Here is a 24,354-nt window from a genome sequence, read left to right on the forward strand (position 1 = left end):
GTGAGCAAACAGTGCCGCGGCCCGAATCAACTACCCCCCCCCCCTCGTCTACGTCGCCTTCAACCCCATTCTCTCCCCCCCGTCTTCCACCCTCCACCTTCTGTACGGGGTTATTGTCGGCTCTATAATTTGGGGTTAATTCACCGGGCGGCACTCGAGTTCAGGCGTCAAACCGCAGATCGATAGTTCCGCCTGCGCGCACCGTGGGGCTTGTCATGTAAATGTTGCGTGCATAATACCCTCTGCCCTGCTCCTCCACCTCCTCCTTCTCCTCCTCTCGCCTTGCGGCGACCCAGGGCCATTTCCACGGCGATGCCCACCGCAGGCGGCCAGGCCAGGCTCTCTCCGGAGCGTATCCGCGTCGCAATGCACCTGATTTCAGGTGCATACACGCTCGGCGACACGTACGTCAACATTCCGGTAGAGGCCTAACTCGAATGCCCCGCAATAGCCAGGCTTATGTCAATGAAACAGCAGGGAAATTGTTCTCGGCTTCAATAAAGAGCTATCTGCAAAATTGTGAACTGATCCGGAATTATTTCGATGTTTGAGGAAGAGATTTTCAACGAAATGAAATTTTCATATGAAATTGACCGTAATAGTATCATTATGGTGATTTTAATTTTCAAAATTATTATATTTATATTTTGTTTACATTTGCACATTTTTCTGTTACCTCGTGCCTCAGTATTGCGGTTGTTTAGAAACACAAGCTTGTTTATACAGTAGCAGTCTGAGAAATTCTTTCTTTCTCTCTCTCTCTCTCTCTCTCTGACGGCACAATTTGAGGAAAATCCCGACTATCGCACGGAGATTTCCCGTGAATATTCTCACTGTTGCGTGAGTATATACAGGGTGGATTTAGACTACACTATACGAAGCACACGCCGCAATTTCGAAATTCCTGCAGCTGCCTCAAGTCGCGTGCCAATGCGATTCGCATGTGGTAATGCTATTTAGTGTATAAAAGTAAATAAATATTTTTTTACGTAAAGTCACAATTCCTCTTTTATTACCGTCGCAGATTTTTGACGAATATCTTCCAAAAATTTCATTAATATGTATAAATTGATACAACCAGATGTGTAATTAAATACCAACTTTAAAATGGGATATCCTGGCGATGATACAATCCATGAAAATAAGCATTTTTCAATTCTGAAGCAAATAATTTGTTTGCTTCTATTTTGTCGCGTACGATGTGAAAACAAAGCATTACACATACTCATCATACAACATTACACATTCTCATTTTGATGTTTACAAAAAATGTCCTCCTTCCATTTATACACATGTTTTACATCAGCGAATACAAAATGCGTCTGTCAACTGAAAAGAAATTCTGATGGAATTGAAAAAATTTGCATTTCTGTGATACGTAGGTGTATAATAAAGCATGTGTACAAATGGAAGGAAAACACGTAAAACAATTTTTGTAATTTGTTTGCCAAGTAAACATAAGAATAAGAGAATATATTTAAAAAATTTTTATTTTCACATTATACGCGATTAAATAGAAGCAAGCAAATCTCACTAGCTTTATATCAAAATCGCTTCTAATTATAACAGAATTTTTCTATCTATGTTTATTCAATTAAAGCAAAGAGAAATTTAATTATGTGATTTAATTTTTGATGCAAATTTTAATTAAATTTCCTGAAACACTCACCCGTAAAATTTTTTTTGCATTACAATTTTGTTTATATTTTCCTCTTTTAAAATGATAATAATAAAAGAAAATGAAAATAATTTTGAAATCATGATCCTCTTTAATAAGTCTGAATTTCTATCGTTGTCTGTAGATGCAGCGCCTCAACTTCTATACAAGTTTATCGAGCAGACGATGCAGCCGGGTCCCTCGGTGTCGCTCAAGTGTATCGCGATGGGCAACCCCACGCCGCATTTCTCCTGGACACTGGATGGGTTTCCTCTTCCACAAAACGATAGGTAGGACGAGTAGTTTGCCTTGCAAGAGTCTCTCCTCTCTTCTCGAACGATGGATAAAGAGCGGGCGTGATAGAATCCCCAATCTGCTATAACCGTTTTTTCTCTCTCATTCTTCCGTCAAACGGAAAGTTTATGGCACCAAAAATCGATGAGCGATGTACACGGAGAGATTATTCGCGGTTATTAACCTTAGGGTATTACACGCGAGATCGTCGTGGGAAATCGGTGTGGAAGCGCGGGTTTTCCATCCGGCGGATCTCGTGGGAGTGCCTCTCGATAGGCCCCCGCGGGCTTCGATTCTCTGAACCAATTGAGAGGAAAATTACCAATCACGTTGTTCAGTCTGGACGTTTTTAAAAGCCGACCAAATTCCGAAGAGCGATGGATTTAACGGGCGCTCGCATAAGTCGAGCAGACGGTCGATAATTCCGCGATCCCGATGATTATCGCCGCAAGCGAGTCGCGGTAAGAATAATCTCGTTGAAAAAGGGAGATCGTTCTGAGAGGGAAGTATCTCCTTGCGAAAAATGAAACCGTCTATTATAAGAAATAAATTTTTCGATAGAGTCTCTTAAACAAAACTATGTGTCAAATGTGAAGATCTGTAATAAATATTAATTTAAGTTTGATACATCTTTAATACTTTACTTAAATATCGATAAATGTACGAAATTATTTATTTTTGAAAATGATAGATACTAACGTACATTGAATTTCAAATATATGACACAATTCTATATTGCGACGAGAGAATTTTGCAAAAATTTATCGCTCCAAGTTTCTCGCAGATATGTAACATTGATGAACGATAAAAGATTCTCTCGTCGACAATATTGATTTACGCTTCGCGAGGTTCAGCAAAAAAATTTTCAATAATTCTCCCGTCGACGAAGGATCGCCGTATATGTAGCGGGCGGATAGGATATAGGTAGATTAGTAAAACAGCGGTGATTTGCTTGCAGATTCATGATAGGCCAGTACGTGACGGTGCACGGCGACGTGATATCCCATGTGAACATAAGCGCGGTGCGGGTGGAGGACGGCGGCGAGTACAGGTGCTCGGCGGTGAATCGCGTCGCGAAGGTGCATCACGCAGCCCGGCTCAATATTTATGGGCTGCCTCATGTGCGACCGATGGGAAACTACGCCGCCGTGGCCGGCGAGACGACCGTCATCAAGTGTCCCGTCGCGGGCTTCCCGATCGCCAGTATTACCTGGGAGAAAGGTTCGCAGAATTCGCTGTCGCATCAATCAGTGGTTTTCCACACACATTCGACTTATTTTCTTAAAAAAATTCTCTTGTATGTTTTTTCCTTTTTTTTTCTTAATAATTGCATGCTAAATCGAATGAATTAATGGAGGTCTCGTTGCAGTCTATTATTATTAAAATATTATTAAAATACTAAATAATAATTATTAGAATACAATGAAGTTATATTGCACCTGGGGGGGAATAATATAAAATGTTTGCGAACACAATTTCAATTCGTTTGATCGTTTCAATTTGTGGCGAGAACGAAAAAGATGACAATATTGTCAAAAGATATATTTTCACATATATTTCTAATAAAGGAAAGAGAGATGTGGACCGCGAATTGAAAACCACTGGATCGAAGAAGATGAGATTTTTCGCAATACGATTCTTTCATTGACAGGATCTTTGCTTTACTATTTTATTACTCGCTTTTAGTTCCCGATACTTGGGGATCTTGGGTTTTTCGCGAACTTTCGCCTTTATCGTGAAATTGAATTATTCAGTTATTCTTTCGATATTAAAAACCGTCTTTCGACGTCAAGTGGAAGATCTCTTATTTTAATAGTAGAGAGAGAGAGAGAGATACACTTGTGTATTTTATATGTTACATTTGTGTCATATTTCCTGTAAAGTATTGTGATGCGATTCGACAAAAGTCGCATTGTGTCGCATCTCGGTTAAAACGATCGCAAAATCTCTGGAGATGTATATAGTATTATTTTCCAAAATATAATATATTATATATATATATATATATATATATATATATGTACGCCGATTATTGATCTGCCTCTCGGCGTACTCGGTTTCATCGAGCGAACCGCGAACGAAACCGCATCGCTCTTTTCCCGCTTTAATGAAGTCCTCCGACCTTTACGCGGCGCGTCTTTTATTTGCCTGGGGTGATGGAATTAAACGCTCGCGGGAGATTAAAATACTCGAGATGCTGCAGAGAAGATGCGTAAAGAAGTTAACGGCCGCGTCTTCGACTTCGGCGGGAAGGTCGCGCTTCGCCGGGAAATTTCCTCCACGTCTGCCTTTAGGGAGATCTTTAGGGGGAAGCCCCTTCCGCGTCCCTCGGGTGGGCGTGTAATCCCGAGAAGAGGGTGGAAAACCTTTTTATTTCGATCGAGGTCGCGAGTCGTCCCGAAGCGGCGAACTTCGAGCTCTCCTTCTCGTCATGATGAACTCGACTTCGGGAAACTTTCAAACGATCGTTGCGCCAACTTTCCACCCCAACTTCCGTCGACGACGACGACGACGACCGCGCGAAACCATCCACGGCCATTTGGTCCATTAAGCGTTATAAGCGCGGTGCTTTTTAAGGATCTACGGAAAATATCTGGCGGAAGGGTTTATCTATGTTTCAAAGATTTTACGATATTTCTGTTTTTATAATTAATGCTTTGTTTTATATTCTGCATGTTTATAATGCGCGCATTTAATTGTCTATTGTATATTATTTTTATACATGTTATAAATATCCTGTATGTGTAAACATTTTATATGTTTTGTACAATAAATGTTCTGTGGAAAGAACCCTCTATTCTACAAACATCAATATTTCTATAAAAAGTATTCTCGATTCATGTATGCACATATTTTGTATATTCTTATGATTTCATTTGTTATGTATATGTTCATATATATTGTTGTATTTTGTATTACATTTAAATATGATTGTGTACAACATGCATGTTTATTTAATGTTATAAAGCATTGTACGATACTATTCGTGTCTTTAGCCGCTTCTCTTCTAAAATATATATTGCGCATCAAAGTGACTTCTGTTCGATAACAATTTCAAAGTCGGTCACCCCGGCTATGAAAGCATATTGAACACTCGACTGCATCGCCATCCGTAACATCGCCAATGCGGTGCGAACTCAGTGGAAAACCGCATTTCCACAATGCTACGGTCGCGCGGATTGCGTGGCGAGCAATGAAAAGCAAATGCATAATTTAAACTCAAATATCGCACCTTCGTGGACCGCGATTTTCCACTTTCGATTAAAACTCGTACTTGGGCCGATGAATAAGGATATTCCCGTGATTATACTTGACGATAAAAGAGTGCCGTTCAAATAGAAACATATTTGGCCAATAGAAGCAGGTAGAATGCACGAAATAGTAACTCGACGTATTATTATTTTATTTATTTAAAATGTTACGATATTAATTTACAAATTATTATATAAATCCAACTTTCTTATAAATGTACCACTTTTTTTTTATTCGAATGGAGAGTTATTATATGTATTATATAAAACGCCTTTGCCTCGCAGATGGTCAAATATTACCGACCAGCCGTCGTCAGGATGTGTCCACAAACGGTACTCTGGTGCTGCATCGGGTTGACAGCAGCACCGATCGCGGTGCGTACACATGCACCGCGAAGAACAAGCAAGGTCGCTCCGATTCGCAGACCATTCACATCGAAGTAAAAGGTAAAGTCTCTCGTTCACTCGGGTGTATATGCACTCTGTTTCTTATTTTTCTCCGTTTCTTTTAATGCGGAGATTTTGTCCGTTTAAATTGGAACAACAGTGTCCCGCAAGAGAGTTCGTCGTTCGACAATAATAGTGATCCGCTTTATCGGGATTTTCCGCGGTTCCCCTCGAGGCCATCCGCGAAGTCGACCGTCGTAGCCAGTAATCGCGACGAAGTGCTTTCGATGATGAAGTCGATTTATCGGAAGAAATCGCACCGCGCGTCCACGTCGTTTGCGGATTTGCTGCACGTGAAAATCGGGTTTAAAGAATTTAAAGAAAAAAAAATAAGTAATAAAATATATATAATAAATAATAGGGTATATTAAAAAATCACACCGGATGTGTTTTAATAACAGATTCTCTGACCAATTTGAAAACATTTTCCTCAGCAAAAACGTCGAAGTATCAATAATTTCCGAGTTATAAACGATTAAAAAAACGAAGGGCTTTTTGCAAACTAAACTTTATAAAGAGAGAGAGAGAGAGAGAGTTAAAAGAAACAAAAACTACATTCTTTAGTTAATTTCAGATGGAGTTTACTTAATAGATTTTTAGTTTAAGACTTAATTACAGAGATATATGATGGCAAAAATTGAGAACTTGCAAAAAATGATGATCTCCCTCGACATTTTTGTCGAGGAAAAAATCGTCTCCAAGTTAGCCAAAGAATCTATTATCGAAAGGGCATTTGTTTTAGAACACTCTACTATTATATATATTGTAAAAATTATATACGTCATTCAAAATATGAGTTATAACACGAGCTTAGATGTAGCAAGTGGTCGATAAAAAAATTCGCATATATCAAGCAAATGTCCGATTCGTCTTTCTTCGTGAAGGAATTTTAAATTGATAGCCGTGCGCGCAGAATTGCGCGAACGTTTTATCGAATCGTGAATTTTTATCTCGCGTATTGAAGCACGACAATTTTCCTCTCGATATACGTCACATCGCGGAGAGAGAGAATCGTCGTAGAAAAATTTGTAGCGCTTCTTTCGCATATAGTATGCATACAGTCTCGTGTATATAATGCAGAAAAGGGGTAAAAGGAAGAACTACAAGTACACATTTTATTTCTGAAGATCGAACGGAGCGAAGACTCCTCTATCTCGCATATACGACGGGACATGTGTATGTGTGTGCAACGAACTTTCTCTATGATTTAAAAAGAAATCCCAGTCGCTTCATTTCTACCGCAAAAGGCGCTCTACGTTTGGCTACGTAAGTCTTCTCTCTCACGTAACGGGATATTTCGGGTGATAAATTATTTCGCAAGGGCTTCCATACGTTTATTCTCGATGTGTATAAGGTATAAATTTATTGCCATTCTAGTGCATCAATAATGGTTATATGCAAGGAGCATTTTAAAATTTTCAATCCATTAATCCTTCAATTATTCAATTAATTAATTTATTATACAATAGATATACATTATATTAATAAAATGATTTTTTTTAACACCTAGAGATTAAATATTAATAAAAATATTTAGAGATATCAAAATTAATAGATTTGCTTCTACTGTGATGATGCATTAAATGTGCAGTTTATTATTGTTTCAATAAAATTAGGGACACTGTCGTACCATTAAATAATGTAACATAATGCTTAAATATTTTTAATAATAGTTTTTTTAGCATACAGTGTATTTAACGGAATAGATAATACAACTTTAATAATATAATATCTTGAACACTGCTCTCTTGGATTAATGACAATTTCAGATGATCATGATTTTTGTGCTGCGATCACTGTCGAGCAAAGCACGCAGGTAGGATATGTAAAATGTGTTTGCGACGGTTACTGAGAAAATTAAATTCCGCAAACTTGAAACTCTTCATATACTCCCAACCCAAATTTTTTGAGTCGAGAGGATATTGGATCGCAAAAGTCGAGTATATATGGAGAGAGAGAGGGAGAGAGAGAGAAAGAAAAGCGTATATCGAATATTCTGTTAAACTGCTACAGAGTTATTTCGTTTAAAGAAAACATGCAATAATTTTGCATTATTCTCCGCAAGATTTTTGAGAGAAAATAATTTTAAAACACTAGAAACAAAATAAGCAGTTAAAGAGAGAGAGAGAGAGAGAGAGAGGAAGAACTGGAAAAACCAATGACTAGCTATTCCATGACTTGGAGATGACTAACAATTGAATATACAATATTAGAAATATTATATAAATAATTATCTCCGTTCCTTCATTTTGACATATTTAAAAAGCGCTCTCTCCGGCTCTGTCTCCTCTCGACTCGACTCCTTCCGGTGCAACAACGAAGGATGACGACGATGACGACGTCCACGATGCATATCATCGCGATGTGAGAAATAAACCCTCGTGCTCTCTTGTAATTTGCAGTACCACCTAAAATCGATCCGTTTAGCTTTCCCGACAATATCCAGGCGGGCGCGCGGGTCCACGTGACCTGCGTGGTCAGCGAAGGCGACTCGCCCCTGAAGATCACCTGGCTGAAGGACGGCAGGCCGTTGAAGCCGAGGGAGGCCGCTACGCATCAGATCGGCGAGTTCGATCTCGCATTGAGGATACAGAGCGCGTCGACCACGCATAACGGCAACTATACTTGCGTGGCGAGCAACGACGCCGCCAAGACATCCCGCACAGCATCCCTCCTGGTCCATGGTACGCAACGGCCGCAGCCTATCCGTCGAATGCCGGAAACTCTCCGCCTTGATTCTCTCTCCCCCCCCCCTTCTCCCCTGCTCCCGCTTTCAAAGAGAAAACACTATCCGAAAATCATTTCAAATCGTGATTTTTTTTTTTCTTTTTTTTTTTTTATCTCGCCGGAAAAATGATGATCTTTTTTCTCCTTCGTTATACATGTACTTCTGTGGCTCGATTCTCGTATCTAACGTGGAATAATATCCCACTATATATTTTTTAATCTCGTCACTCTCTGTAGATCCTCGAATCCTGAGGTTCTCGCTTCGAGAGAATTTTTCCTGATTTTTCGAATCAATCTCCATATTCGAATAGCCATTTTTATTTCCTCGACTCGCGATTGTGATTCCGCTAAAAGCTCTCTTCCAATCGTACATGGCGGTTACCCGCGTTTTCGTTGCGCCACGACGAGTACCGGCGATCGGGAGAGAAATGGAGGGGGGGAAAAAAGAATTACGATGGTCGCTATTAATCGACGCGTGCGACTCTCGAACCACCCACTTCAGCGCGCGAATCTCGCGGGCGAAGCAAAAGATCAATCCACGATGGAATAATAACCGTCGATATAGGAAGGGTAAAAAGTTTGATATCGTCGCGCGCGAATTTCCATCGACGTTGAAATGATCTGACCATTTTTTTTTTTTTTTTTTTTTCACATCGTCCATGTAAAACGACGAGATTCCATCGAGTGATTTAAAAGCGCGATGAAAAGGGAAGAGTGAAAAACCTCGTCGAAGAAATTACGCGGTCGAGATCTTTCGTGATTACATATCAAACCACGTTCCCGACTTCTATTATACAAGGAGTACTCCCCGATAGAGGCGAGATATTTATCACTCAAAGGCTAAAGAGTACAGAAGGGTGGCCTCCACACGTCCGTAACCGTCGATGCGCGTATTATGCGATGCCCCCGAGAGTTTACATCTCTCCCCCATCGAGGATGGCGCGTGTATTAAAAGCGCCTGTTCTTTCGACGAGCGAAACGGAGCTCTCGTCGTCGACGACGACGAGCGAACGAGTCGCCCAAGGGCGATTTCCGCATTTCGTCGACGAGCAAAGAACAAACAGGAGGGAACAGATTGTTCCTCTTTGTGTATACGCCTACTACGCGCGTGTTTATTTATTCCGTGTGTCGTCGTGTACGTGGAATAAAATTAATCCACGAATAGTAATCCGTGCTGTCAGAAATTAGTTTCTCTTTGGGGGAAGCGACTCTATTTATCTTCCCCGCTCTCGCGAATTACGCGGAAATTAAAAAGTCTAGAAAATGAAAACGATGCAATTTATCTCTTCAGTATATCTTTAAAGATATTTTTTAAACCTGGAAAAAATTATTTTTTTTTTTTGGTCGCAGATAAAAAAAATTTTTTTTTATCTCTAGACGCATTCGCGCGGATTAACGTCACGCGCTCGCTATCGATAACGTCGGGGGAGACGCCAATTAAGGGGACCGTCGACCGCCAAATTATCTTCGCCGGGAATTCGCGCTCTACTTGCTTCGAAACTATGCGACGCAAATTTATCAACGCAATGTGTCTCCCGCAAGAGCTTCTTTGTTGCCTCCCCGAGAACCCATCCTCTCTTCTCTCTCCCCCTCTCTGTCCTCCTTCTCCTCCTCGCTTTTATACGTGTATATACAAACGTTTATACGTACGTATATGTATCCCCGAGTATACATGCATACATACGATGGACCTCTTTGGGCATTACTCACGTTACGTTGCCGCTATCTAGTCGCCTTTACCCGCGCGCGCGGTTTCTCAATTATTCTCAAACAACCGTCGCGTTCTATTCTAATACCCCCGGGGGCTCTGGGCGTTCTCCGGGTTGTATCCCGTGTATACATCGGTATCGCACGAGGTGCACAACGAGGCAAGTTATTATTGTTGTTCCGCGGCATTACGCTCGTCGCGACGAGCGGTATTCCCATCGAAAAGTCGACGACCGGGAACGAAGAGGGGATCTTTTCTCCCTCGTTCTCTCGTGCTTCTGCTTGATTGTTTTCGCCGCTGCATATTTTGCGAAATATACACGACGAGCGTCGAAACACCCGAGGGACGCGCTCTCCGCGAACGTCGGAAATGTATAACTCGCGATGCTATCGCGCGGAGCCATAAACCCGTTCATCGTCAGTGATGCAGGAAGATGTCGCGAATTGTTCTCGATTCGCGTAAATGGCTTTTAGTTAAGCGGTAATGATAAACAATGGCTAGTTGCTAATTGGAAAATTTTCGTGGGTTAAATGATTGAAGAAGAAATCTGAAACGTGCGTTTGTTAGATAATGCATATTATTTAATGTCAACATTAATGCAATGACATTTCTCGCTGCGTTATTTTAATTTTGTCTATTTTTAATTCAACATTATTTTTCTCTGTTTGTTTCAGTACAGACACACTCACGCACAACCACAATAACAAATATAACACAGCATCGCATGATAAATTAAATCATTCTCTCTCACACTTTCACAGCTAATTGATCAACGTCAATCTCATAATGTTCCTCACATTTTATTCCATCAATTCTAGCGAGACGAGAAAGATGTGTCTAGGAGTCTGTGCGTTGGAAGTCCGCGTTCAAAGACTTTTCTCAGACCTCGACCACGGATCTGCCGTTGTAAACCGACCCGCGAAACTCGCCGGTCAAATTATTAACTCAACAATTTAGCCCTTGTTCCTCCGGACTAACCGCGTTTCGGTAAACAACGGCGGATAAGTTTCGTCCTCCGGAACGATGTCGAATCAGGACTAATTACTTATTTCTCGCGATTCTAACCGATCCGCGATACGCGTCAAGCATAAAAAAAAGGTCCAGGAACGTCCAGGGAAGAAGGCGCGTTCGATCAACAGCGAAGAAGACCATCTACAAGTCCACGCACGTGTACACAGACATCATACCATTCACACTCACAGTCACCATGTTTTCTCTCTCTTTTTTTGTGCAGTTCCGCCCACCATAGCTCCCTTTAGCTTTAAGAAGGACCTGTCGGAGGGCCTGCGGGCCCAGGTGACCTGCATGGTCGAGAAGGGCGATCCGCCGTTCACGATCATCTGGTCGAAGGACGGCGAGCCGATTTTCACCCCCGGCACGGCGGCCGCCGTCGCCGTCGTAAACGATCCCCGACACCACCCGCAGACACCCCCTGGGCTGCGCGTAACCAACATTGACGCTCATTCCACCGCCATAGTTATTGAGCGCGTCACCGCCGCTCACACCGGCAACTATACTTGCCTGGCGCGCAATTCGGTGGCCGAGGTCCTCTGGACGGCCGAGTTGATCGTTCGTGGTAAAGTAAAGAGAGCTGTAATCGCACTAGCTGTGCCGCATCGCGGCAAAAACGCACCGAGTCTGTGTGTTTTTTTCTTTTTCTCTCTCTCTCTCTCTCGCACATCACTGTCTTGCACCTGGCAGCGCACTATTGTATTCACGATGATGTAGCGATGACGGGTGAACGAGTCTGGAGGGTGAAGATGATTGCGATCTGAATAGAATCTTTTTAGTCTTTGTTTAGAGAAAGAAAGATAATAAAAAGAGTCACTTATATATAAATCAAGTTGAAAATTTATTTTATTATTCGCATATATAAAGTGTGATTTAAAATTCAAGTTATTTTCATACGAATGTACATATGGGGATGTAGAATTTTTATTTAACATAACTATACTATTTTGATTTAAAATGAAATATCTCGGAAACTAAAAATTTTCAAGAGAAATATCAAGAAGTAATAAATGTTCGCTTGATCTTAATTAATCTTTATAATCTTAAAATGCTTTATAAACTTTATTTTGCGATATCTAACTATAACTGTCACTTATACTGTCAATCTTTAAATTGTGAAAGAGAGAATGCGCGATTCATAGATAAATTACAATAGTAGAGTGCGAAATTAAATTCCCTGGCGATCAAGCCACGGGGGAACTTTGCGAAATAAAAATCGCGAATGATAGTACAAGTTCGTAATTTAAAATGCCGAGTCACCCTCCGATTCCATTCACCCGTGGTCGCCGTATCGTTGTCACGTAAGCGCAGCCGCAGCCGCAGCAGCAGCAGCCACCGCAGCCGTCCGTCAAAAAATAGCATGATGCCGGGGAGTCACACTAGGGCTGCGCGCACGGATTTTGCAGCAACATCCGGATATCCGGATATCGACGAAGAATATCGACTGCATTCGCGCGCGCTCGGAATTCGAACGCGACGGGACTAGTTTTGTGTGCGCGAAAGTAATATCCGTCCCCCCCCGTGAATTATGGCACATATGCCGTTAAACGGGACTACCATACGCGTGCATGTGTTGTTAACAAGGGAACTGATATTGATAGCAAAAATCTCTCGCAGATTCCTCTATCGATTCCGTTTTGCCGATTATTTGATATACGTGATAAGCCCGCGGTTGTGTAATTAACCGAAAGATAATAGAATGTCTAAGAGGAAATTTGAGAGATATGAGAAGTGTCCGATTTAAAAGTCTTTAAATGGAATAAATTGCATCGCTTATTATTATTTTTTAATAATTATTTAATTTTATCAATGACATCTCACTTGTCGTATTATTCTTATTTAAGTTTTCTTAGTATCTATCTTCTCTATATATTAGCAGTCATAGAATTTGATATAAATTTCAATTTCTATTTAAAGCCTTTTGAACAACACTTTCGATATCTAACAGATCTGTCTTCTGGGTAATATTCTCTTATACAGTCCACGTATCGCGTTTGAAATTTTTTAGGATTGAGATTATTTCACTGACAAATGCAACATTTTTTTTTCATCTCATATATCAGTATTCTTTGAGATAAAAGTTGAATTTTTCACAAAAGAATCGAAACAAAAATGACTTTTCTACGCGAAAAATTTGTTCATTAAAAAAAACGGGAGAAGAGTCGCGTGCGGAATTTTTCTGGAAACGTGTTACGCTTTAGTCGGATATTCACGAGATACGCGAGAGGACAATTCGCCATTCCGGATAAACGGGCGACGGCATCGTCCGGATAAACGCAGCTCTAGAGTCCTTTTTTCCGAGACGATACACGCGAAATGACGCAGCAGCAGCAGCAGCAGCCGCCCAGCCAGCAACCCCCGTCGCACCAACGCACTTGAGCACAGCATAATATAACGTTGTTTCACCCCCTCACGCGGTCTCTCACCGCACATATATCGTATTTTCTATCTAGATATGTATCCAACACACTCGCGCACAGTCGCGTTCCAACTCGCACCTCTCTCTACCCCTTATCGCGATAATTAAGTACTGCGATCGCATACTCTCTCGCATTAATTTAGCGAGTGTCAAACGCAAACGCGGTACCCAACCCTTTGATTACGAAAGAGAGCGTTGGCGAAGAATTATAATACATCTTTCTTTTAATGCTTTATTGTTGAATAATAATATAAGAGAAAAAGTCTTATTAATTTACATCTTAAACGTATTGATTGACATGTTGGATAATCATTGTGCTGGAAAAGAGACACAATGATGTGTGTAAAAAAAAGATATATAAAAAATATATATAGAACAAGAAATATAATTTTGATGTGAGGACTGCGCGTTTGTCGCATTCAAGACGATCGCAGTAGCCTAGAATGAAAAATGTACTGCATGCGAGGGCCAATATACAGGCACTCTTCACAAAATTCGATTTCATATATTATATATATATAGCACCATACCGTCTTATGTATGAGCCACAGCGAGTTAGACGAGCCAGCAGCAGCAGCAGCAACAGCAGCAATCTCGTAGTTCAATTTTATAGCACCGAGTCACGTTCATTTCACCCAGCACACGCATATCTGCACTGACACGTTTTTCACAAATTATTTTTCTCTCTTATTTAATCTTGGGCGTCCCTAATCCCTTGGCACATACCGATTTCACCGATGCAACGCCCGTTTCTGTACCAGTTTCTTCTCTCCGTCCTCTTTCCTTTCTCCCCGCGTCATCGAAAATTCGTATGCCACCTATCTAACCCATCGAGACGAATCGGTCCCGTTTGATCTGCACGTTCGCCGAAAGAATTGGTTTCTGATGCGAAATCGTTACAGCAATGAGGGCTAGGAGGGAATTGAGGGACGTTACATTTTTATTGAATTGAGATCGATAGCCAATCAGTTTAGATATCAGAGTCAAAATATTCAAATTAACAAGAAAGAAGGTCGATTGCTCTCTAGAGGAAAAGAGAGAATTATCGAAAGTGTAATTTTATGATAAAAAAAACCTAGTGTCTCTTTAAACTGTCGCTTTATCGACTAAAATAAATTTTGTGATGATAATCGTCTTTGTGTAAACATGTATCTTTATTCATCATACATATCTTTATATCGTCATAATTTTACTGTGATTTTGTTTGAGATCGCATATAAATTATCCACGAAATTGTCGAAATGGAAAATTACAAATTTTTCCATGTAATTCTCACGATATGATACAGAGCGTAATATCCTTCACCCTCTCAACCCTTCAATTATTAATTACAATCGAACGAATAATTTGCTTGCGAGCGCATAAATACACGCTGCATTATATAAATGAGGGTGCATATATATATATATATAATAAAATTCGGTGCGCAAACGTTCGGTTCAGACGGGACGCGTATTTCGTGCACTTTGTGTGTATATTTGTACGCAACAATTGATCGTGCACATTCATATACGCTCTATTGGATTTGCACAGCACCGATTTATCGTATCACTTGTACCGCTCTGTTCTCTGTGGTTATCGCGGTGTTAATCATCGATATTATTTTATGATTTGTGCCCAATGGAAAAATCCTTTATCCAGCGCACACATTTGGCACACGTTTTTCTCCCTTTATTTTCCTACCTATCTATCTTTCTCTTCGTTTTTCCTCCATCCGTTCTCTTCCCCCCCGTCTCGATATGCGCGAGGCAGGGAAAGAACGAAAGAGAGAGAAAGACCAAAAAAGGAGGCAAATAGTGGACAGTCCGTAATTTTTATCAGCAAAAGTTTCATCCCGTTTATCCGCAATCCCGAGAGGACACTGCAGGCTTTCTCTCTCTTTCTCTCTCTCTTTCTATCCCATGCGCATTTTCAAATCCTATTTCTCTTTACTTTCACGGCAGCTAAAGTAGGAAGTTACAGCAATGAGGGCTAGGAGGGAATTGAGGGACGTTACATTTTTATTGAATTGAGATCGATAGCCAATCAGTTTAGATATCAGAGTCAAAATATTCAAATTAACAAGAAAGAAGGTCGATTGCTCTCTAGAGGAAAAGAGAGAATTATCGAAAGTGTAATTTTATGATAAAAAAAACCTAGTGTCTCTTTAAACTGTCGCTTTATCGACTAAAATAAATTTTGTGATGATAATCGTCTTTGTGTAAACATGTATCTTTATTCATCATACATATCTTTATATCGTCATAATTTTACTGTGATTTTGTTTGAGATCGCATATAAATTATCCACGAAATTGTCGAAATGGAAAATTACAAATTTTTCCATGTAATTCTCACGATATGATACAGAGCGTAATATCCTTCACCCTCTCAACCCTTCAATTATTAATTACAATCGAACGAATAATTTGCTTGCGAGCGCATAAATACACGCTGCATTATATAAATGAGGGTGCATATATATATATATATAATAAAATTCGGTGCGCAAACGTTCGGTTCAGACGGGACGCGTATTTCGTGCACTTTGTGTGTATATTTGTACGCAACAATTGATCGTGCACATTCATATACGCTCTATTGGATTTGCACAGCACCGATTTATCGTATCACTTGTACCGCTCTGTTCTCTGTGGTTATCGCGGTGTTAATCATCGATATTATTTTATGATTTGTGCCCAATGGAAAAATCCTTTATCCAGCGCACACGTTTGGCACACGTTTTTCTCCCTTTATTTTCCAAACCTACCTATCTATCTTTCTCTTCGTTTCTCCTCCATCCGTTCTCTTCCCCCCCGTCTCGATATGCGCGAGGCAGGGAAAGAACGAAAGAGAGAGAAAGACCAAAAAAGGAGGCAAATAGTGGACAGTCCGTAATTTTTATCAGCAAAAGTTTCATCCCGTTTATCCGCAATCCCGAGAGGACACTGCAGGCTTTCTCTCTCTTTCTCTCTCTCTTTCTATCCCATGCGCATTTTCAAATCCTATTTCTCTTTACTTTCACGGCAGCTAAAGTAGGAAGTTACAGTAGGCCAATCCTCTCCCCAGGAACTTTTCGCTCTTGCCTCGGCACAATAAGCTTAAAGCAAAGAAATGTCGCGCGACGATATTCGGAAGTCTCCATTCTCGGCGAATCCTGTATCCTAGCTAGACGCGATATCGCATTACGATTGAGAGGCTAATAGTCGCTCTCAATTAATCGATCGAAATTTATTCCGAGAGTTAACTTTTTTCCTCGGCAAAAATATCATTAAAAACAATCTTATTTTTTTAAATAATATAATCATTCTTAGCTGAGAAGGGTGAGAAGATTAAAATCCTTTTTAATCCAAAATTTACCTCAAATGTACATGAAGGGATACGATTTCGGAGAGCAAACAGAACGATCGCTTCCGGGTCGCGTTGTCGCAGTAGCCGCTGGCTATCCGGGAATAATTCACGATACAATCGATTAATAATCGCGCAATTATGGATCAGTACCGCCACGCTGGGTGGTGGAGCCGCAGGACGCCCGCGCATCGGAGGGGATGCCCCGATTGAGCCTGCATTGCCACGCTGACGGGTTCCCGCCACCGCTGGTCACGTGGCGGCGAAGTAGCGGCAGAAAACCAGGGGATTATCACGACATAGCCAGCCACGAGCACATGCAGGACTTGAGGATACACTCGAACGGCTCGCTGGTGTTCGGCCGGGTGCAAGAGGATCACGAGGGCTTTTATCTGTGCGAGGCGGTGAACGGCATCGGAGCCGGGCTCAGCAAGGTCGTTTACCTCACCGTCAATGGTACGATTTTTTTTAAGTAGTTTCTAGAGAAGACCCCCTAAGCGCGAAATCTCGTTTCTTCATTATAACAGCGAGAGTACAAAAGGTACGGTTATTCGATGGTCTTTCTTTTAACGCTGCACAATATCCTTTTTATGGTTTAGTAATTGTCAGAAGAAGATTTAATAACGTAAAATGTCATTTTTTACAACCAAAGCATTTTCTCCCAGTTGCCATTTGCAGTTGCAAAAAATATCTCAATATATTTGCGCTAACTAAAGCTTTGCGAGAGAAAAATACGCTTCTCTTTCTCTTGAAAATTACTTTCAGAAGAACTAGTCTCTCCTCTACTAATTGACGATTAACCCTAATTGGATCTCGAAGATGTTCCACGTATTATCAACAATGTGACAATTGATCCATGTAGTCAATTAGAGCTTTATCCTTCTAAGGCAATGGGAAAATATTTTCTCACGAAATAATCAAATTGCTCGAACAGTCACTCTGCAGAAGGCAGATCTCTCTTGGTTTTCAGAATAAACATTAACGTGAAAGTCGTTTAATAAAACTTTTATTTTAGGGGATAATATGATAAAATTAAGATTTGTGTAAATTTTTTTAATCTCTCTTATTATCTTTTAATTACACATTCTAAAGTTTCAATTTTTATCTAAATTTTAGTTGTATGATATTGATTTATAATATAATTTTTAATATAATAAATATTTACATCTCTATTATTTCCTCTTTTAAATTATTCGTCGGTCTGACCAAATCCGTTCTTTTCCACTAGCACTTCTATGAGAAAAATTCGATTTTATCATAGAGTAGAATTTTGCTCGGTTATCTTGAACCATTCTAAGATAATAGAATATAAGTTTTTACATTTATTGCACACATGTATCATTCTTTAATTGCGCAGTTCCCGCGCATTTTGTGGAAAAGCATCGCAATCAGACCGCGAGACTAGGCTCGAACGCCTCGTTACGCTGCGAGGCAAAGGGCGACCACCCTTTGAAGATAGCCTGGAAGAAGGCCAGTTCCCAGTTGGATCCAAAGCTCCCCGACTATCGTTACACCCTGAAAGAAGACAATACCACCGACGGGGTCGCCAGCGTTCTTGGCTTCATCAGTACCAGCCGCGAGGATAGCGGAAGGTACTTTTGTATCGCGTCCAACACTTACGGCCGCGACGAGATGACGATTCATCTTTATATCCAAGGTATGTAAACAACTGATAAATTCCGATGGAGAAGATGTGTGTCCTCTAACAAAGAGAATCGTCGGCGTCGAATCGTGAAAATGTAACAGCAAGTTGACAGAAAGAAAGTTAACAATATCTGCGCGAAATGATAATGAAAATAATAATGATTATAATAAATTTACATTGTTGTAATGCGATGTTAATAATTGTTTGCGCATTGTTGGGCAGATTATTACTAGAGAATATGAAATTATCGCCGAGCGTACTATCGCGATGATACCTTCGGGGCATCGGATGTTTGTGCGTAACGCTATTCCGCTGGACGTAATTATCGTAATGTATACAGACGCTCTCGACAACGCGCGTCCATTTAATTTAATGTACATTCGCACAAGTACATGCGCGGCAAGAGAGAGAGAGAGAGAGAGAGAGATATGAGCCGGCAGCTCGCGCGCCCTACATGTTCTCCAAAATGAGAGATATACGCTTCGAGCGAACGTATTGCGTTGGATAACCCGGTGAAATATGCATAATGTGGTACGCGACAATCGTACCATAACCGAAAATTATTCTATTGGACACGACGCGCGCTCTGACGCTGTTCCGGAATTAGGCGAAAATTTCCAACTAATTACTGAACTCTAATTTCGCGTTGTGAAATGTTTTAAATAGAGGACACACGCTGGAAATTGGATATGACTAATGTGATTTAAAATCGCAGATTAAACGTTGAAATTTTGCTGTACGTGTATGAGTGTATCAAGCTTTTATTAATATAAAGCTAATAATTACGAAACGTATATTTTTGGAAAATATATGAAAAAATGTAAGAGATAAGGGGAAATGTCCAATGTATATTAATAATAAAAGCGTATATAAAACAAATTTTTTTTTTAATATTGCAAAAGTTTTAGTGCCAACGTGAAAAGACTAAAAAATTATATTGATATTAAATGTAGAGCCGCCAGATTTTCCACGGAATCTTCACGTGATCGAGAAAGGCAGTCGCCATATCAATCTGGGCTGGACAACTAGTCAAGACGGGAACAGTCCGATTACCCAATACATCATCGAGTATAAAACTGAGTCAGGTAAGTGTATTAATATTATCATTGATTTAAATAAAAATATCTAATAAAATCTTTTAGTTATGAGACGTAATATCATGCAATTAGATAAACATTAATAAACCCAAGTAATTATATAAAAATCGATGAATTTATATATTAGTAAAGATCAAAATAAATTAATAAGAATCTAATATATGCAATCAGTGAAATATTTTGAAACATTTTGATTAAAGAAATTACAACTTTTTGATTAAAAAAATGACAGTAAAATATTAAATTTTAGAACGTAATAACAATCTGACATATATGAAGAGCGTGAATTGATAAGCATTGATTGCGCAGAAATATCACAGCAGTTTCATCCGCGATCAACGTTTTCGATCGTTGATTCTCAAACAGGAGATAAAATCTTCGCAAAATGATGACGTGCAATTTTGCAGAGGTATGGCATGATCACACGTTCCATTCGACGGTGCCGGGCACACGTGCTCGCGGCCACGTGAGCGGTCTACGCCCAGCTGTCACTTATCAGTTCCGGATGTACGCGGACAACGAATTGGGTCGGAGTCAAGCGAGTGACGTAGGTATCGTAGGCCAGGTCGGACATTTACATTTAGTCAAATCCCATTATTCGTCGACGCTCGTTTCGTTGCCGACACCTTCCCTCTCTCAGGCTTGTCCTGTCGCTCACACCGAGAATTAAAACAATTGGGACACCGATGTGTGACCGAGCTCGATCGATATTCCCACTAAAAAAAGACAACTATCTCTATTTCTCACCCCGAAACGAATCCCTTTCTCCGTCCGTCACCTCTTGGCCTGGATTTAAATTGCGCCGCATTGCTCCTTCAGGCATATCGATCCGCTTTTCTTTTTTTACACGGAGAAGAATTCGCGCGATTAAGAAACAGGTTGCGGTACTTCCGACACAACGCGACGCTTTAAAACGTCGGTATATCGGACGCATCCGACCAAATTCCTTTTATATCCATCGATTGTCCGCGCGATGCTTCTTTCATGTGTGGGTTTTTTTTCTTAAATATCAGAGTGTTTGAAACGTTTAATGGAAATCGATAAGAAAAAACAGATATATACGGCGGTGAAAGTGATAAAGATTAACGATATCGCGGATTTGTCCGCGTTCTTTTAGAGGACTTTTATGGTTTCTCTATAGATTTTAGAGACGACAACGGAGGGGGAGAAGCCCGGCGGACCACCGCGAAATCTCAAAGTGGATCCCATCAGCTCGACCGAGTTCAACGTCACCTGGGATCCGCCCGATCATGATTTATGGAACGGCGAAATACTCGGTTATCACGTCGGCTACAAGGAACATAGGTAACGACCGAAAACGGCGCCGTTATTTTAACGACTGATAGGAGTTTGTGTTTCCTCACTAATACATACACACATACATGCAACTGTCAGAATTACAACTTCCTGGATCTCGTCCATAGAGCTGATATCGTAGAATTCACGCGCCATTAATAAACGACGAGCTATCTCGGGGTCAGTTATTTATTCGCCCAGGGCAACGCTGACAAATCCTCGCAAAGCTTTCAGTTTTTTTCACCGGCTGCATTTTGTTACATCACTTTAGCTCGCTATATTTATTACAAACTAGTTGTCATATGAATCGATTAATTATTTTCTAATTGTTGATTGTCTAAAGTTGAAATAGATGATGAAATAAATAGAATTACAGATAGTCCAAAAAACAAATTATAGTGGAGTTTAAAAGTTTGCATCTCATTATTTTCTGTCAAGTTTGTATGAGTATATGTCGCGTAGATATATAAATTTATATTAGTTTAACATTTTTTTTGCATTATAATATAATATTAAGTTCATCTCCAAAAGTTTGTCTGAAGTTTGGGGTTAAAACGAGACACTTGACAGTCTCCAAGCAAAACTAATTAATCACATCAGCCAGGTGTAACGAACACTTTCGCGAAATTCAGGTTGGGGGCAGAGCAATACACGTACAAAACTGTGGAAAGACGGATCTCGACGGCGAGCGTCGCCCTCGGTTTAGCAAGGACATCCATGCCCGGACGACAGCATCACTTGACGAACTTGAAGAAGTTCACGCGTTACAGCGTCGTCGTTCAAGCGTTCAACGCCCTCGGTCCTGGTCCTATGACGCAGGAAATTGTGGCGTCGACACTCGAAGATGGTAAGTGACTGCGAAAAATACAATTCATATCTATCTCTTAACCATTTACGAAAATAAAACAGAGAGTAGATACTAAAAATATGTGCGCCCCTTTATCTACATAACGATATTAATATCGTATTGATTTTTTTCATACATCACGTTAAGATTAAATTTTGTTCCGTATAATGAAGCGATCAAAGTGCATTTTATCTCGTTCTACTATATAGATTTTATCGGGAATTGAATGGAGATATATATTTCGAGCACGAACATATTCGGATGTAATCTACTAGCAAAAGCTCGGGATCGAACGTTCGAGTGAGCGAGCCTTTCGTCTAGACGTCTATTTTCGCGTCGCGAATATCTTCAAGAATTCATGAATAGAATAATATTCGCGCGAGCCTATCGCGAATTCCAGTCATGAATACCGACCTCGTGCAACGCGCGACTTCCGGTATAAATAATAAATTCAGATGCGCGGCATCCGCGTTCGCGAATAACTTCTTTAATCCTATCCTCGTCGGGTCCTCGTGCGCGGACTAGACGAAACTTTCAAGTGCACTCCGATATTTTTTGATCCCCCTCTCCCTTCTCCGTCTCCTTCCCCTCTCTTTCGGCGATGCCATCGAATCTCTTTTACTTTCCCTGCAAATACGTTTTTGAAATATTCCATGCATACAGTCACACGTTGCTCTCGAATATGCCATCGACCTTTTAAATGCGGTACGTTTTATGAGTTGTATCGTTCATATTTCTCAGATTATTGAAATCGTGAAAATATATTTCCAGTTTAAAGTCATAATTTTTACTAAAACTAATCTACGGACGCGCAAAAATTCTGTATATATAGCTGTTATTATTTAAAATCGATAAAAACATGTATATAAAAAAATATCATGTTTCATTTATTTTAAATAAAAAGATTTATTACTCTTTAAACGACATAAGCCTCAGGTTATTGCAAGCAATTTATAAGTGTTGGTAAATTTAACAAATTTATATGATGATTTATGTGCCAAATTTCGACGAGAGATTTTCCCATAACGCACGAAGTATCACTTTGTGGATATTTCATGAAACCTTGAATCTTTTCAGTCCCGAGTAATCCTCCACAAGACGTGCGTTGCACCGCGCTCTCGTCAACGTCCTTGCAAGTCTCGTGGGACACCCCGCCCGATTCTAGTCTGAATGGGATCTTGAAGGGTTACAAGGTCATGTGGGAGAGCACAGATGTTCTGGTGGAGTCGACCAAGATCACGACGGAGATGAAGATCACCAACGCTCTGACGGTGATGATCCACGGGCTTGAGAAGTACATGAACTATTCGGTCCAGGTCCTGGCGTCCACCAGGGCGGGAGACGGCGTCGCCTCGTTGCCCTTTTATTGCGTGACCGAGGAGGACCTGCCGGAAGCGCCGGCCAGCATCAAAGCCGTCGCTAGCTCGGCCACGGCCATCATCGTCTCGTGGCAGCCGCCCCTCAAGAGCAACGGCAATCTTACTGCTTATAACGTGCATATTCGAGGATTGGGACCGGAAAGCAAGTGGCATAGGAGGACCCTACCGCCGTATCAGACCAGCTATCAAGCCGAGGATCTACACAAAAGAAGCCAGTACGAATTCACCGTCGCGGCGGTCACCTCGGTCGGCGAGGGCTCGCAGACCTCGTCCGTCACAATCTCACCCTCCAGCGAAGGTAAAAAGAATGCAAAGGAACTGTCTCCTATTTTAATTGTAGAATTAACTAATTTCAAGATCTCATCGTGTGTCCGTCGATTTAAATCTTGAGATATTAACAATTAATATGTTAAAAATAGATATAATATTTTTTTTTTTTTATAATCGTGGACGCCAAATAATGCTGGTGTACTCGTAATATAACCAGAAGATTGTATAAAAATGTAACAGTAGTTGATATATCGAAAATACGCAACTCTTCGCCCCAGTCGCGAAACTTTGAGTTGCAAAAGTTATCTTTCCACGCAAATTGAACTAGTTGCAAAAGTTGCGCCGATCGAATAAACATCCGTTTCCACGAGTTAAGTGAATTGTCTACAGCTGACTAGAGTAACGAGATACCGAGTGTTTATGTTTGTTAATGAGAGAGACGCGCTTTTTATTTCTCCTCCAATCTTGGAAGTTTCTCGCGCAAAGCTCTTTTACGGGAACTTTAAATCTTCTCAGTCAGGAGAAACATTTTCTTGAATTTGCCCAGCGGTTGATACAAGCTAACTTAGATGACTGCGTTTATCGTATTTATCTTCTCCTCAAGGAATAAGGTTCTCGCTCGATATTTCATTACAGTTCGTGCCGCCATATATTCATTCGGCACCGTGCTCGTCGTGCCGTGGAAGCAAGACGTCATGTTACCTTGCGAAAGCGTGGGCAAGCCCGAGCCCTCTATTATTTGGAAGCAATGGGGTCAGATAGTCAAACCATCCGCCAGGGTGTCCCTCCATATCAATGGATCCTTGCAGATTGTCGATCTTCATAGAGAGGATAGCGGAAATTACACTTGCTTCGTGGAGAATCGCCACGGTTCCGACCAAATAACTCATCGTTTAACCGTGCAAGGTAAATACTGGACTTAATATTTGTAAAATATTTAGCAGCTTAATAAGAGTAAAAAGAGATAAAAGAGAGATTTG

General features: G+C 40.6%; 1 protein-coding gene across 1 annotated transcript in view; it reads left to right on the forward strand.

The window, feature by feature from the left end:
* LOC115245988 (Down syndrome cell adhesion molecule-like protein Dscam2) overlaps nt 1–24,354 on the forward strand; it is a 144,146-nt gene that overhangs the window by 114,017 nt on the left and 5,775 nt on the right. The window contains exons 10-19 of the mRNA XM_029824531.1: nt 5,488–5,649; nt 8,052–8,333; nt 16,991–17,296; nt 18,198–18,497; nt 19,439–19,570; nt 19,990–20,129; nt 20,724–20,887; nt 21,511–21,725; nt 22,803–23,402; nt 24,011–24,280. Coding sequence (XP_029680391.1) covers nt 5,488–5,649; nt 8,052–8,333; nt 16,991–17,296; nt 18,198–18,497; nt 19,439–19,570; nt 19,990–20,129; nt 20,724–20,887; nt 21,511–21,725; nt 22,803–23,402; nt 24,011–24,280 — 2,571 coding nt within the window. The remainder of the gene's footprint in view (nt 1–5,487; nt 5,650–8,051; nt 8,334–16,990; nt 17,297–18,197; nt 18,498–19,438; nt 19,571–19,989; nt 20,130–20,723; nt 20,888–21,510; nt 21,726–22,802; nt 23,403–24,010; nt 24,281–24,354) is intronic.

This window comes from Formica exsecta, unplaced genomic scaffold (genome assembly GCF_003651465.1).
Source record: "Formica exsecta isolate Colony F162 unplaced genomic scaffold, ASM365146v1 scaffold138, whole genome shotgun sequence".
In the NCBI taxonomy this organism is placed as follows: domain Eukaryota; kingdom Metazoa; phylum Arthropoda; class Insecta; order Hymenoptera; family Formicidae; genus Formica; species Formica exsecta.